General features: G+C 38.4%; 1 protein-coding gene across 2 annotated transcripts; it reads left to right on the top strand.

The window, feature by feature from the left end:
* Positions 1–1833: 1833 nt before the first annotated feature.
* On the top strand, positions 1834–14554 carry LOC133915876 (N-terminal acetyltransferase A complex auxiliary subunit NAA15-like). 2 transcript variants are annotated; one of them, XR_009909413.1, is made up of 28 exons: positions 1834–2043; positions 3004–3082; positions 3176–3258; positions 3360–3509; positions 3911–4026; positions 4646–4751; positions 5274–5345; positions 5450–5565; positions 7647–7779; positions 7998–8075; positions 8243–8296; positions 8402–8472; positions 8904–8958; positions 9074–9169; positions 9601–9729; positions 10108–10190; positions 10273–10503; positions 10589–10721; positions 10797–10910; positions 11045–11176; positions 11901–11957; positions 12777–12874; positions 12945–13003; positions 13085–13196; positions 13274–13374; positions 13759–13972; positions 14061–14147; positions 14242–14554. XR_009909413.1 is itself a non-coding variant. In XM_062359253.1 (27 exons), exons 1-27 carry the CDS (start codon positions 1993–1995, stop codon positions 14095–14097), a joined length of 2760 nt encoding a protein of 919 aa, XP_062215237.1. In that variant the 5' UTR covers positions 1834–1992; the 3' UTR covers positions 14098–14554. The 2 variants fall into 2 exon arrangements, 1 of the variants encoding a protein (XP_062215237.1); XM_062359253.1 differs by having other exon boundaries at positions 14061–14554.
* The last annotated feature ends 1607 nt before the right edge of the window (positions 14555–16161 follow it).

Genomic DNA, 16161 nt, shown 5'->3' with positions numbered 1-16161 from the left:
AAGAGTAATAAGCTAACTAGTTCACTTTATCCCTATCAAGTCTAAACAACAGTTAGATGCACAATTGTTACTTTGAAGCACTAATGGAGTCCTTAATCTTCAATTAAGAACTTGCAAATCACCTCAAGTGCTCTCCCTTGTCTCTAGATGATACACACTGTGTATGAATGCTTCTGGATTGCAAGAGAGACGAATGAAAACAAGTGAAGGAATATATATAGGCTAGAGGTCCAAATCTAGTCATTGCCCAACCACTCACTTTTTCTGTGAACACCGGATGGTTCGGCGAACACGCCTCTGTTAACATCGGACAATCCGATGAGTTTACTTTTTCCACACGCTGATCTGACAATGATCTAGTGCAAAATTTATCTCATCATTAGACAATCCGGTGAGGTTATTTGAAATCTTCACAGAAAGGAAAAAATAGTCTGATGAGTTTAATCCTTCTTATATCGGATAATCCGGTGAGAACAAACTTTCTGAAACTTGTCCAATTCAATCAATTTTGAGTTATAACTTTTCAACTTCTCACCTATGGACTTCTTTAAGCTACATAGCGCTAGAATTTTGCAAGTATGCATCCAACTAAGTTTAAACTCAACTAGATCAAACTACAACACTCAGCCCCTTTTATAATACGGTCAAAAGACAAAAAAGACATATATCTACTCTAAGTGTCCTTCATCATATTGTGACATTTAGAATTGGAAGATACTTAATCTTGACGTAAATATCCTTTGATCGATCAATAGATTTTCATGAGGGATAAAAAAATCCATTCAATTATTGTGAACTAAAGAATTTTGATTACCTTCGAAACATACGCATTAGTCACAATGATACAATTATCATTAATCACCAAAACACTTATCACTTACTTAGGAGTCTAGATGCTGCACATATAATTTTCATTCACCTCCATATTGACTACGTGTTCTAATGGTAAATTTCAAATCACTAATCATAGTGTCTTCCAAAAAATGAAAAATAATATCTCTCCTTGTTCTCCCATTCTCAGATTTGAGAGGCAAACAATATAACACAGTAAAGCAACAGGAGCTAGACGTGGAGAGAAAGAAGAATAGGAGAGGCTTTCCTTTTTCTGGTTTGATGACTTAGTAACACACATCGGCAAACTAATCAAATGTTAATGCAACGCTAGAAATATGATGGTTCGTTACAAAATGTAACTCGTGCCAGTTTCGATAGTTGGGATTGAAAATAAACGTTCTATAGTTTAAAGTTCATGCTTCAAAATATACATGTTACAATAATAACTAATTGCCTACTATAAAAGGCAAATATTCTCTTGCTAGAGGTTAGAGTTTTCTCTGATCCAAATTTTTTGAAGGGATTAATTATCTAAGAAAAGTGATTTTATAACTATCAGTTATGTGCATATGTTTTACATGTAACGTGACCGTGTGGCCGTGCGCCAAAAGTAGGCCTGCGCGGGAGCAGCGTGACAGGTGGGTCCACACGGGAGCAGGCGCAAGAGCGTGCATGGCAGACGGGTCCACGCAAGAGCACGCGACGCGCGAGATGTGGGCCCATGCAGGGAAGCGAAGCGGAACACAAGTGTTAAAAATACCTGAAGCGGAATAGGCACCGCTACGTATTTTTTATAATAAAGAAAAATGATTCTTTTAAGATAAACGGTATAAGTAAGTTATTCTATAAGAAAAATAAATAAAAAACTACATGTTTTACTCCTAACATATACCTATTTTAAAAAATCACTCTTACAGAATTTAGAAAGCTAAAAACCGAAAACATTATTTGCTCATCTAATTTCAAGTAGAGCGCTACTTAGTAGCTCTAACAAACAACCGTGCCGAAGCGGTACGCACGAACGCACGCCTCCCACCACACCACCGCGCCGCTAGAGGCTAGACAGCCCACCCTCCACCTCGCGCCTCCAAAAACCCTCCCCCCTCCCCTCTTAGGGTTCGCGCCGCCGCGCCTCGCCGCGTCGGCCCCGCCGCAGCCATGGGCTCCTCGCTCCCGCCCAAGGAGGCCAACCTCTTCAAAGTCATCGTAGTAAGCCCCACCCTCGACGAATCGAGACGATCTGTTCCCCCTCCAATCCGCCTGTTCCGTGGTCTGGTTCCGCTCGATTCGGCACGCCGGCGATCTGAGCTGCTCCGGGGGAGTGTCCGGACGCTGGGGTATCTCTGTTTTACGAGGCTGCTCCGGCCGCCGGGCCGCCCGAACAGCTGCAGGCTGTTATCTACGGAAGCAGTGTTTTTTTACTAGTGGACTGGTTGCAGTTTGAGCCATGAGCTGTGCTTAATGTGCAGGACCGTGTTTGGTGATGTTACCGAGTCCCCGGTGATTGGACACTAGTGTTGTCTTTCCCCTTGGACCTTATTGATTGATCGCAGTGAAGTGAGCCGATTGGATTTAATGTGGTGTTATATTTCTAATTTAGTACAAGGTCATTTTATTACGTAGTGCTATATTAAGAAACTGACTCTAGTTGCAGCGTTGTAGTGCAGGGATGGCACATGGTATTTGATGTGACATGGGGGCTTAAATCCTATCATTGTTCACTCACACTGTACAATGGCTAGATGCGCTCATTATCTTAGCATCATGGCCTGGTTTTAGCTTTCTATGATAATTTAATAACTAAGTGTTGAAGTCACTAAGTTACCTCTTGATTATAGAATTCGGAACTGGCTGTAACAATGCCGATGATAAAAAAGAAGACATGACTTGTTAACATTTACAGGAGCCTCTATTCTTCTATAGGGCTTTGCACATTTGAGGATGATCCTCAGAATTTTCTTTTACAAGTGTTAAAATCGCAGAATTTCCGCACATACATGGTACACAAAATGGTCATATTCTTGATATGCTCCACACTTCCATTTGAGGCCTGCTAAGCTAGTCCATTGTGTGTTGTTTTTAATATCAGTGTGTCTATGTGTTTCATAGTAGTGATTTCTTTTAATGTTTCACTCTCTGAGTTCCTATTGTGTTCATATTTGTACACAGAAATCCTACGAGACTAAGCAATATAAGAAGGGGCTTAAGGCTGCAGATTCCATATTAAAAAAGTTTCCAGAGCATGGTGGTATGTTGAAACATATGTTGCCGCCTCTGTATTATTCTTGCGTTTTCTACATTCTCCTCTTATATCATTACTGTTTTGTCTTGTTCCATGTAGAAACACTATCAATGAAAGGTTTGACATTAAACTGCATGGACCGGAAATCTGAAGCATATGAGCTTGTTCGCCGTGGCCTGAAGGTTCCCAATTAGCACAATCAATTTGTGTTTGAGTTTTCTTTTTGTTTCGATGATTATAGGAGTACTAATAATAGAACTAACATGCGTTAAACATTCTTCAGAATGATCTGAAGAGTCACGTGTGCTGGCATGTCTATGGTTTGCTTTACCGATCAGACAGAGAATACAGAGAAGCTATAAAATGTTATAGAAATGCTTTGAGGATCGATCCAGATAACATAGAAATTCTGCGTGACTTGTCACTTCTCCAGGTTGGTGTAACTTAACATTGTATTATATATATATGGAGCAGTTCTCTTTTGTTTTGCCTCAATAAACTTTTGCCACCTAACATTTGGCTGTATTTGAGTTACCTATGGCTCACTTTGTGTTTCGTGTATTGTTCCCTGTTTCATCACTGAAATGGTCACATTTCCTCATTTTTGGATTTCAAGCACCTGATTTTGTTGAGGATATTATTACTTGAAATGTGAGCACCAGTGGAGTATAATTAGTGATGTACATGTTTTCTAACAAGTGTTGGCACCATTATCATCCTTCTAAAATGTATAATACCTATCTATGCTTCACTATTAGTTGTTTTGCATTGATCGGATGTGCTAGACAGTATAGTTTCCACGTCTTAACACATTGATGCCCCCCTTTTTTGCAGGCACAAATGAGGGATTTGTCTGGCTTTGTTGAGACTAGACAGCAACTTTTGTCGTTAAAACCAAATCACCGCATGAACTGGATTGGTTTTGCGGTTGCTCATAATTTAAATTCCAAGTATGCCTCTTTCTAAGCAATTTGATTCAGACCAATCTCATGCAAGTAAAGATAATATGATCTTAAACTCCAACTGCAATTTTATATGCTGAATTAGTGAATTGTGTAAGTCTAGTCCCAGACATTATTATTCTAAATCTTGTTGACTTCCTGATAGCAAATTGTGCGATACACATGTCGATGTTAAACAACATCGAAGTTTTATCGAGTTTAAACTGTTGACAGACTGTAATCTTAACGGCTCGTGGCTTCCTTTGTTGCAACAGCTATTGGATTGCTGTGTCATCTTGCAAAACATATTTGTATGATGTGCTTGTTTAGTCCATTGGCAGATTAGTGTTATTTTCTGTTAAGTCTATATATGGCCTAAAGGTCCTTTAGTCCAGGGTTTACCCATAAGGCCCATGATTACCTCATTGTATATATACCGTAGTTCATATCAATTAAATGTACAGCTTGTAGATATTTTTTCTATTATCGAAACTAATTGTATCAGATGGAGAGTTAACTCATCCATATATTCATGATCTGCTTATTATCACTCTTACGATAACCTGAAACATTTACAGTGTGGAACAATTCATCACTTAATGTGGTTGGTTCTATTACCCACTTGCAGTTCTTCCAAGGCAATAGAAGTATTGGAAGCATATGAGGGAACACTAGAAGATGATTATCCTCCAGACAACGAGCGATATGAACACAGTGAAATGCTGCTGTATAAGGTGCCTGTCACACTTCGCTGGTATTTCTTGGATAGGATTGCTGAAAATGTTGTTTGTATTGGTTTACATTTGGCTAGCACTTTTATTTGTACGGGGATTATTTATGTTGTTTGGCCGCTGCTATATCTCTAGTTCCGTACGTGATTGACTGTTTCGCATGACACATTGACACCATGGTGAATACTTTTGTCCTTGTGTTGTTTGAACTTGTTGATGCAATATCATTCTTATGTTCATTTTTCAACTTTATGCCATCTGGATTTGTTTATTATACTTATTAGCATTTCAGTGTCAGTTCATGTTCACCGTGTAGTATTTTTGTTCAGTTGCTTTGCTTCCACTTTCTGTCCTGGTGTATGAAGCTTGTCGCGTAAATCAGCCAAATAAAGTCTTAATAAGCTAATTTTCTTTTTTTACCTGACATATGGTTCTGATGCGCATTATAATCAAGTGCATGCTATGTTCTAGGACATGATTATTATGTTATTCTTATGGTGTCGTGTCATGTTATTTTTTTAACAGATATCATTGTTTGAGGAATGTGGGATGCTGGACAGAGCCCTTGAGGAGATGCAAAAGAAGGAGAGCAAGATTGTGAGCCCTTTCCTTCCATATTATTTTGCTTGTGTGGGGGTGTTGGTGTGGGTTCTCGGAACATGTTTGAATAATCGCTTTTCGATGTCAATTTTGTCTGCCAGGTTGACAAGCTATCATTCAAAGAACAAATGGCATCTGTTTTGTTCAAACTTGGTCGCTTTGATGAATCTGAGAGAATATACAGATCCCTGCTTTTTATGAATCCTGATAACTACAAGTGAGATACTTGTGCCCCCCCCCCCCCCCCCTTTTTTTTTACTTTTGTATGTTCATCCTTAATTTCGGTCCACCCTGTAAAGGGTATGGATTTTGACATGACTTACGCTTCTAGTTGGGTTATATTTGTTTTGCGCTACAACAAACCTTGCCAGAACATTGGCTGGTCAAAATTTTGTCCAAGGTTTTGTCTGCCCTTAAATGGGCCAAGGATTGGAAAGAAAAACTATGATCTGACCAAAGGGCTATATGCCTATATGCATTACCAAACTTGCCAAGGTTGATCAGGGCACGAACCAAATACACCCTTCATATGTCATGTTTGTTCCCATCATTTAAATTGGATAGGTTTTTTTTTGGCATTCTATTCTTCAACCTTGTTAGCATTTTATAACTAATAAAGCTTTAGCAGCTATTGATAGACAAAAAACCTTGGCCAATTAACCATTTCAACCAACCAATGATACCTGCATTCTAAAGTTGATCAAGGGAAACCTGTGCAGTTGATTGTCTGCCTCCTTATGCAATGTCTGTGCGGGAAAAAGAATTATTAGTTCCCTCAGAAATAATAATTTATTACTCCCTCCGGTCATAAATACTTGTCATTTTGACCAAAATTCGGTCAAACTTTTAAAACTTTGTCCGTCAATAGCTTCCAAAATATTTAGTTTGGAAACATAAAAATCATACGTGTAGATTTGTCTTGAAAAATACTTTCATAATGTTATATTTTTATTAGATATCATAACTATATTCTAATAGAAAACAATAGTCAAAGTTGCACGTCGAAGACCTTGAAAAGTAAAAAATGTCATGTATTTTTGACTGGAGGGAGTAGTTTGTATTAAAAAGTTGAGCCTATGTAGTTTATACTGTTGGTAATTAATCTTGACTTGTACTTTAGATTAGTTATTTTGTTAGTTAGTGGCATGATTGAGTTGCATGATGAGGTGCTAGCCCATGAGATGTGGACCTGTATGCTAGGAAAGAAGTGGTCAGCAGGTAGTTTAGGTGCATGGCGTGCTGCACACTATCATGTGGTGAGTTAAGTGTCTTGAGAAGAGGGAGGTGAGTTAGTGGAATTAGGTAGATAGTGCAATTGGTGGTTGATGTGTGTGAGTGGAGTCGTGCTACTCGTTAGAGTGAATTGGAGTCGTCGAGCAAGTCCAGGACTTGCTGGTGGTTGTGGTGTCAAAGGTGAATTGATTTAGCCTCACCACATGTATAAGGCTGTGTATATATAGTGCATTGGTGAATAAAAGAAGATGTGTGGAGCAGGGCGTGTGAGAGCCCCATGACTGCTGTGTGAGGTTCGGGGTGAGTGCAAAATATGTACTTGTATGTCTGAGAAACAAAGAGAGTGCTGTTAGGAGCAAGTGTGAAGTGCTGACTACTGAGGTGTGTTCCCTATGTAAACTTGCTCTTCTCTAGATAAGTGTGTCTTCCGGCATGTTAGAAAGGAGTGATTCACATATGAAGAGATTGGAGTTGAACGATTCAACTCCAACATACGACCCATGTTTGGGCTATCAATTTTTTAGGAGGTGGTGTTAGCCTCACATGACTAGTCTGGCCTCCTAGAAACCTTAGGAAACCACGATACTTGGTTGACCCTTTAAGTTGAATCGAGGATGGAGGCTTAAGTGTAAGTATGGGCTGGATGTTTCCAACATGCTGCATGGTATTAGCACACTACCTTCCCTAAATGGGCATGTAGCAATCACATGTACCAAAGTGTCTAGTTGCATTTTTCGTTGTATATAGCGTGGGGAACCATCCTCACCAATTGGGTTAGCACTCTTTGGATAGAGTGAGGATGGAAGGTGAAGTGTTGGCATGGACTGGATTTGCCCAGTGGTTTAACTGGTGTTACAATATACCTCAACCAGCACGAAAGAATATCGGACAGAGAACAGCTACACGATCTTGTAGTTATATGAAATTTGGGTTTGGGATGTAAGTATCACCAAATTTGATCTTGAAAATGCGTTACCAACTAAAAGTATGGTTTTCCTTTACATACTAGGAAATATACGGTCTTGGTTTTCTATGAATTAATTAGTTCTCACTGGTTCTACTCAGGTACTTCATAGCTGTGCAAAAGTGCCTTGGCCTATACTCTGATAATGGTCAATATTCGGCTGATGATGTCGAGCGCTTAAGTGCTATATATAAATCACTTAAAGAAGAATATGCTTGGTCATCTGCTGTTAAGGTACTTAAACCGTGACTTCATATGTATCGTTATAATTTTTTGTTTCTTTTTGTATCGATTGTTGAGCCTTCCAGTGATACAAAATAATACCCTTGACATAGACGCTTGACTTTATCCTACATGTAAGGACAAATTCTACCCCATATGTATTGATTGTAGGTAGGGCATATACCTGACAACCCGTGAATCTAAATTTATATTTCATTCCTTTGCAACAGCGCATCCCTCTTGATTTCCTTGAAGGTGAGAAATTCCAGGAGGCAGCAGACAATTATGTCAGACCTCTCTTAACGAAGGTAAATTTAATCATTTGTAAACGATAGTTCAGTTAGTAGTTATTACATGGAAGGTATCTCATTTGTGATCGTTTTTTATCTCTACCATACAGCCTTAGATATTAGGTTTACAAGACTGCATAGTGTAACTCGGTTATAATAGATTATAATGTATCCCATTTTTTCAGGGTGTACCTTCGTTGTTCTCTGATTTAAGCCCTTTGTACGAACACCCTGGCAAGGTAACACTAATTATACTACTCAATATAATTTTTTGTGCTTCTTTTACTGGTGATGGTGTAAGTCAGAGGGCCACTTCATGTGTGAGTTCTGAATCTTATTAACAGGCAAACATACTGGAGCAATTATTTCTTAAGCTAGAAGATTCAATTAGGACTTCAGGATGCTTTCCTGGAAGGTAATCCATTGTGCCTACAATTACTGTGACTGCATCCTCGTTCAATCGTGTTGCTACCCAACCGTTCTGTAGTATCTTTTACAATGCATGAGGTACTTGACCAGAATCCCTTTTGGAGATAGTAAGGTGGTTCTTAGTAGTCTATGCTTCCTAAATGTGCTAAAGGCATCTTGTTGAAGTTTCCCACTCAAATAACAGAATCATAGCTAGGCACCCGTAATGTGAACACTGAATACATGTTGAATTGTGCAAAATATCCATGTGTTCAGCATTGGTACCATATTTGCCACACAGTTGTCTTCTGTAATGCAACAAGTTGCAACTAGATAGTGTTTGCTCCCTACTTAACTTTCTGCCTCTTAATAAACTCTGATGTAATCATACTTGTTTTGATTTAATCTGCTATTTGTTTTTCAATGTCTCGCTTTCAGTCCTCAGAAGGAGCCTCCGTCCACACTGTTGTGGACTATGTTCTTGATTTCCCAGGTTTGCATTTGCTGTTGACCTTTTTCATTTTCTTTTTGTGATAAACTTCTCAAAATTTTAATATAAATATCGTGAAGTTGAGTAGTCATGTTTTCCCCCATTTTGTCTAATGCAGCACTATGACAGAAGGGGCGAGTATGAGATTGCTTTAAATAAAATTGATGAGGCTATTGCACATACACCAACTGTCATTGATTTATATTCAGTAAAGGTCTCTCTCTCTCTCTGTGTGTGTGTGTGTGTGTGTGTGTGTGTGTGTGGAGATGTATCTGCATTTGTCAAACCCCATAACTTTTATGACCATCTGAAACTAGGACTATAATCGGTTTAAATTTACTGGTTTTCTTTCCTACTGAGTTTTCAATTGATATATTATCACTGTCTTCTGTTAATTTATGTATTGGTAGCACCCAACATTGTATTTGAAATTATTTATCCTTGCTAGTATTCTCTTCATTGTTCCCGTCTTCAATAGTCTGGCCTTAAACTGATATTCTGTTCATCATCGTCTAAATCCGTCCAGCATCAGTATCATTTCTAGCCTGTTCTGTTTTATGTTGGGTTAAATTGATTATATCATACTAATCTCATAGTTGAAAGCACACGCTTAATAACTCCACTAATGCACAATTTCTTTTTCAGGGAAAGATATTGCAACATGCTGGCAATTTCGCAGCAGCAGCAGCATTAGCAAATGAAGCTAGGTCCATGGATCTTGCTGATCGTTATTTAAACAGCGAGTGTGTTATGCAGATGCTTCAGGCTGACCAGGTAGAACTGAATTAGGAGTGGAGCTTTTTTTGTTTACCTTTTTGCTCCTCTGCTCTATTAGAGCGGTGCAGTCAATCTTTTAAAAGTTGATCATTCATATACATAGAAATAATTAGGTTTGTCATATGGAAATGATATTAGTATATTTTCCATCAAAAGTACTTCCATATCATTATTATAATTTTGCTAATGTATAATTAGAAAAAAGAATGGTCAAAGGTGTGTATTGGAGACCATGTTGATGTTCAAAAGGTGGGTTCAGGAGAATGAAGGGAATACTACAGTTTTCTAGCATTTATTTAAAAAGAATGTGATGAAGCTTCTTAGTACTGGATTTGCTAGCTGCTTATATTTACATCTTATTTATGACATATGAAGGTTGGGCTTGCTGAGAAGACTGCTGTTTTGTTTACAAAAGACGGTGATCAGCACAATAATCTTCATGACATGCAATGCATGTGGTATCTGCTCTTTCCCCATCTCTGCTATGCATGTCTTGGTTTTTTATTTCTGTCTTTAACTCAATGATCTATATCATTTAAGGTATGAACTTGCTTCTGGCGAGAGTTATTTTCGTCAAGGTGATCTCGGCAGGGCCTTAAAAAATTTCTTGGCAGTTGAAAAACATTACGCTGATATGACCGAAGATCAATTTGACTTCCATTCGTATTGCTTACGTAAAATGACACTTCGGGCATATGTTTCTATGCTGAAATTTCAAGACCGTTTGCATGCTCATGAATACTTCCACAAGGCTGCAGCTGGAGCTATCAGGTAACAGTTTGCTACTGGTATTTTCTTTTGATTAGTTTGTGCTTCCATTCAGGATATTTGGTGACGCTGCTTGTACAAACTGCAGTTGCTATATGAAACTACATGATTCTCCAACAAAATCTTCCACTGAGGAGAATGATGAGATGTCAAAACTGCCACCTGCTCAGAGGAAGAAATTGAGGCAAAAACAGAAAAAAGCAGAAGCACGCGCTAAAAGGGTAATCTTGAAAGCTCAGCTTTGGATCAATTATTGTCATTCTTCTTCTTCTGATTTTGCCATCATACTTCTCCAGGAGGCTGAAGTGAAACCGGAGGATGAAACAGCGTCATCCAACAGTTCGAAATCTGGAAAGAAACAAAATGCAAGACCAGTTGATCTGGATCCACATGGTGAAAAATTAGTCCAGGTATTCATTTGTACACTTACATTCGTTTATATCAGTATTTGTAACTCACAATATATGATTTTCTTTGATAAGCGAGTATTTATCTTTGCAAGCTGGAAGTAGGAACCTTACTTTAATGCATTTCTTCTTTACAGATTGAAGATCCACTTGCAGAAGCCACAAAATACTTGAAGCTTCTGCAGAATAACTCGTCAGGCTCATTAGAGACCCATATCCTTTCATTTGAGCTCAACATGAGAAAGCAAAAAGTTTTACTTGCTTTGCAGGTATATGATTTTTGTCTAATAACCACTTATGGTAACCATTACTCTCTCTCTCTCTCTCTCTCTCTCTCTCTCTCTCTCCTGCTTTGCTTACATCTTGATAGGCTATGACCTGTTTATTTATGACAGAAGATTTACAATCATGTTCGTAACAACTTATGTACTGATTTAAATTTATTGGTGCTAATTACCTCATGGCTATCCATAATTATAAGTTTACAGTTTCCAGATATCAACATCATAGAGAATTGCCCAATGAACTGCTTGTTATCGCAATGCCATTGAAGATAAATATTCCGAATCATTTTTAAGCTGTGCATATGTATCAAGCAAGAAATGTTTTTATGTTTTGGTAATGTGTATAAATGCCATGTTTCATGGTCAAGAAGAGTGGTGGTGGATCCAGCCATCTTTGGTCATTAGATGTAATCCATTCGTCGATAATAACTTACGTTGTAATATGGAAAAGTGAAATGGGGGTGTTCATCCCTGAAATGGTTGTATTTTATACTTTGTTTTTTAAGAAGTCATTGGCATGTTATCCCAGCTCCCATATGCACCTTTGAGCATTAACTTGTATAGTAACAATAATATGTTAGTAAAAGAATGAAAACACGCTATCTAGTTGAAAGTATTCATAATAATCAAGAACTTGCCACATGATCTTATCTTGTTTCCTTTTTGTTCTGCAGCTGTCTTGATTTTCTTAATCCATCTTTTATTTCAGGCTGTTAAACAGCTCATTAAATTGGATGAGAATGATCCAGGCAGTCACCGATGTTTGGTAAGTATCCAAAATCGCACCTTGTGCTTAAGCTGTTCTTTCATGTCTATGATACTAATTTTTCGGAGAATATTGCAATGCTTTCTGAGCATCACTCATACAGTGCTTAGGTGTATATTTGATATGATACAGTGTAAGTTCTAACAAATGACGCTAGCAACAAGTCATACACTAGTGATCGTGTACAATGCACATTTTTAATTAGGTGAGATGATGGTGATTAGAGGCCACATTAGTGTTGTTAGTGTTACTAATTAATTGAGGTGATGGTGATTAGGGGCTACATTGGTGCTATTAATGTTATTAGTTGTTGGAGGAAGGCAGGACAGAATCAACATGAGCTATTGATACTGTTGATGGATGGATAGGAGCATTAACCTTTATACACTAAGCTTGGTACAATGGTACATGTAGAAAAGAAAACAAGTGATGCTTTTGTTACACTCCCTCCATCCATTTATGTAAGGCATATTTTTATTTGAAAAATTCAAACTTTGTAAGGTTTGACCGGCAATTAGTCAAATTATATGGATGCTTAGTTTACAGAAGTTGTATCAATAGATTCGTATTCCAAAATGCTTTTAATATGATGCTAATTTTGTAGCAATTGACAACATATCATAAGAGAAATTGAAGGTCAAAATCTACTTTTGAAGACTTTTTCATTCTAAAATATGCCTCACATAGATGAACAGAGAGAGTATTAGTTAGATACTTTCGGGTATTTGCATTTTAAATACTTTCAGCTGAATAATAAAAATTAATTCCAATCAATTTGGTTCATTATTATTTATTTACTGCCTGATCTTGAATTTATAGATAAGGTTCTTCCACAAGATAAACAGTCTTCCAGCTCCAGGGACTGATTCTGAGAAGCTAATTTGGAATGTTTTGGAAGCTGAACGACCGGACATAAGGTTCTAAGTTGGCAATTGCTTTATCACTCTGCGCCTGTACGACTTTATTTAACCAAACGAGTTCTTACAGGCAATTACATGGGAAGTCTCTTATTGAAGTAAACCGAAGTTTCCTTGAAAAACACAATGGTAACTATTTTTAAACTTTCCTTTTGGGACTTTTTCTTGAATAGGAATCTTACTCTTTCCTAATGATTATTTCTTTGCTAGCTTCGTTGACGCACAGAGCAGCAGCTGCTGAAATGATGTATCTCTTGGAGCCAGACAGGAAGATGGAGGCGATTAAATTAATTGAAGATTCAACAAATAATACAGCGTCAGGGTAAAGACCTAATAAGACGCCTCTAATTTGTTCGCCTGCTGTTTACGTGGTGTTTACATCCTCCTGACTTTATGCAGAATTAATGTGCTTGGTCCCGTGAAAGAATGGCACATTCAAGATTGTATTGATATTCATAAATTGCTAGAGACAGTCTTTGGCGATCAGGATGCTGCAAATAGTAAGTTTCAAAATCGCTGTACTAGTGTTGTATTGCATGCTACAATTGTTTTGCTAGTAATGAGCTTGTTTTTCTTGTTGTGCTAAACTTCTTTGATATCCATCGTTACATGGATATGTCATTTGGTGCTTAGTATTGCAGTATGCAACCACTAATTTTATATGCTGCTTCTGATGGCACGCTTTCATCATTTTGCTTGTTCTATCACTGTACTTGATAGGGCCATCAGTATGATTACTTAACATAGTGTTTTCACTGTTAAACTGATACTTACGGGACAATACCCGTGCTGGATGCTCCTGACATGGCATCTACTAATTTAGCGTGCCAATGGATCCTGTTTGTTAATTTACGCTATCAGGATTAACCTTACTTTTTCAACAGGGTGGAAGGCACGATGTGCAGAATATTTTCTGTACTCGACCTACTTCAAAGGCATCAAGAGTGCTATTGCAGCCTATTCTGTCGACAACAGTCTGGAGAATTCACCAGAAAATGAAATTGCCCCAAACCCACAACTAAAACCAAACGAGGGAAAGGCATGTGGTTTGAACGGGATCCTGCATATTGCAGATGATGTGAGCAGCCTAAGCATTCGGTAATGCATAAGCCTGGTTACATCTGGAACAGAACATATTATAGAACTGGAGTCAGTGCCCAATTAACCAAATTGCACACAAATACAGGAGTTCTAGAGGGGAACAAAGTGCCTGGGTGCAATGAGTAACATCTCGGTGCACTTCATTTGAAGAGTATATTGATTGGGAGCTGAGGTCTCTTCAGTCTTGATGATTATCTAAGTTCCAGCTTGTACTTTTTTTTTTGTTGCCATTTTGTAGACACTGAAAGAATAACCTTTCATCCCAGTTATGATGAAGTTGTGCCGGCGTTTGTTGCCTGGCAGCATCAGGGTCTGATGATTCATCTGAAGCAGCGGATCATGGGTTCGATCTGTCGTTAGTTCTCTTATCCTGTTACCGCCGCTCACTCTTGTTGGATTACAAAATTTTGGCATAAAGCAGGTGTATAATCTTAAACCCTTTATTTGCTTGGAGATAGTTTGGTGTATCGGGGTTGCTTTTGCATCTTTTGTTCCTCGACGTTGTAAATTAGTTAATTGATAGAAATTGCATTTTAGTTGTCTGGAGAAATAATGATCAATGTTAACCGTGTTTTCACATGTTCGTTGTGTTGAGAGGGTGTGCATTCACACATTTGATGAAAAAAGTGGCATCGCCGCATTTAATCCGATGTTATATTGTGAGCACATTGCCGTGGTGTCGGTTCCGGAACATGGATAGTATTCCTTGCCAATTGGGAGAGCGGCACCTACTCTATTCAGCCAAACTACGCTGCAGCTGTAGTTGGGAAAAAATGATTTTTTGCCACCGTTTAGAGATGGCTTCAACTATTTGTCACTTCTATCGTCGGCTTCCTCTTTCGCACTGAACCCAGTATGGCCCAACAGGAAGCAGTTGGGATCGATTTTCTCATTTTTGTTTCCCACCGTCCAACGGATCGGTTGTAAATCGACGCCTAGAACGTTCCTTCGTTTTGGAATGCTTCATCTGCTCAGGTCGTGCCAGGCTGGGCGGAGCTACGTGAGTTGTGGGGGTGCAAGTGCATCCACGCCCAAAAAAAAGTTTAGCTGTAATCACTCTAAATTCACCGCTATGTACCCTCAAGGCCGACTCTCCAACATTCCAAACATAAGTAACCATTTTAGTAGTAGCAGGAGCAGCCTTAACAGGCCAAGCAGCATAGGGCCCAGTGTGTGCAGTCCAAGACCCGAAGGTTGAGCGGGCGAGCAGCACAAGCACGACTCACGGCTGGCTGTAAGCAAGACCGCCGCAGCACGGCCACGTCCACTCTTCACGCATCCAACCCTGTACACGTCCATTGAAGAAGGCAAGAAACCTAGACCGATGCTGGCTTCTTTCTAATTCTCTCATAATTATTCTTGTTTCTCTCAAGCAATGCAAAGGTACTAAATTTGCAAGCTAGAGTTTCAACTAAATGATTATTTGTTGTTATTTGTCCCGATTGTAGGATTATATTTTTAAACTAGGTCAAGTCTCTAAATTCTTTCAATTTCATAAATATATGGTCTTTTTCATGTCAAGGTAACCCTCAGTATTACCAGTATCTCATTTTATACATTATTTTCCCACTTATGTATATAAATATACATATAATTGTTTTATCGATGTATCTTTTTAGAAAATACCATACAACTTTATAAGTATCGATGTATCCATATCTGTGATGGGGCAATACAGTGTTGAAATGGTGCACCTCTCGTTTTAGCTCTAGCTTCACCCCTGGTGCTAGGTAAACAAGATGTGCGTATACTATAATGGTTCTGCTAGCGTCCTGATGTTCCATGGGAAACTTTTCATTCCACGGTCTCATCCTCGTCGTAACATCAAGAAGCATAATTTGTAACATCGGAGAACAAGAGCGTTTGTAAGGGCTTATTTGGTAGAGTTTTTTCTGATCCAATTTTTCTAACAGAAGTGATATTTTGGAGGAAGTGATTATACGACTGAAAGTGATTCTTTAAAATAAAATATATAGAGGAAGTGATTTTGTGTGGGAAGTGAATCAGGCGAAACTGCTTTTTTAGCTCTATAACTTCTAATTTATTTTAAAGAATAACTTCCAGAGATTCCTCTCAGAGAGCTAAAAGCTGAAAACTGCTGTTTGACAGAACTCACTAATTTCAGCCAAAAAACTACTCTAAAAACTCTAACAAACAGACCTAAAATTGAGAAGTGCAACAGAGGG

This window comes from Phragmites australis, chromosome 1 (genome assembly GCF_958298935.1).
Source record: "Phragmites australis chromosome 1, lpPhrAust1.1, whole genome shotgun sequence".
Lineage (NCBI taxonomy): Eukaryota > Viridiplantae > Streptophyta > Magnoliopsida > Poales > Poaceae > Phragmites > Phragmites australis.
This window is presented reverse-complemented; position numbering and strand designations above follow the sequence as displayed.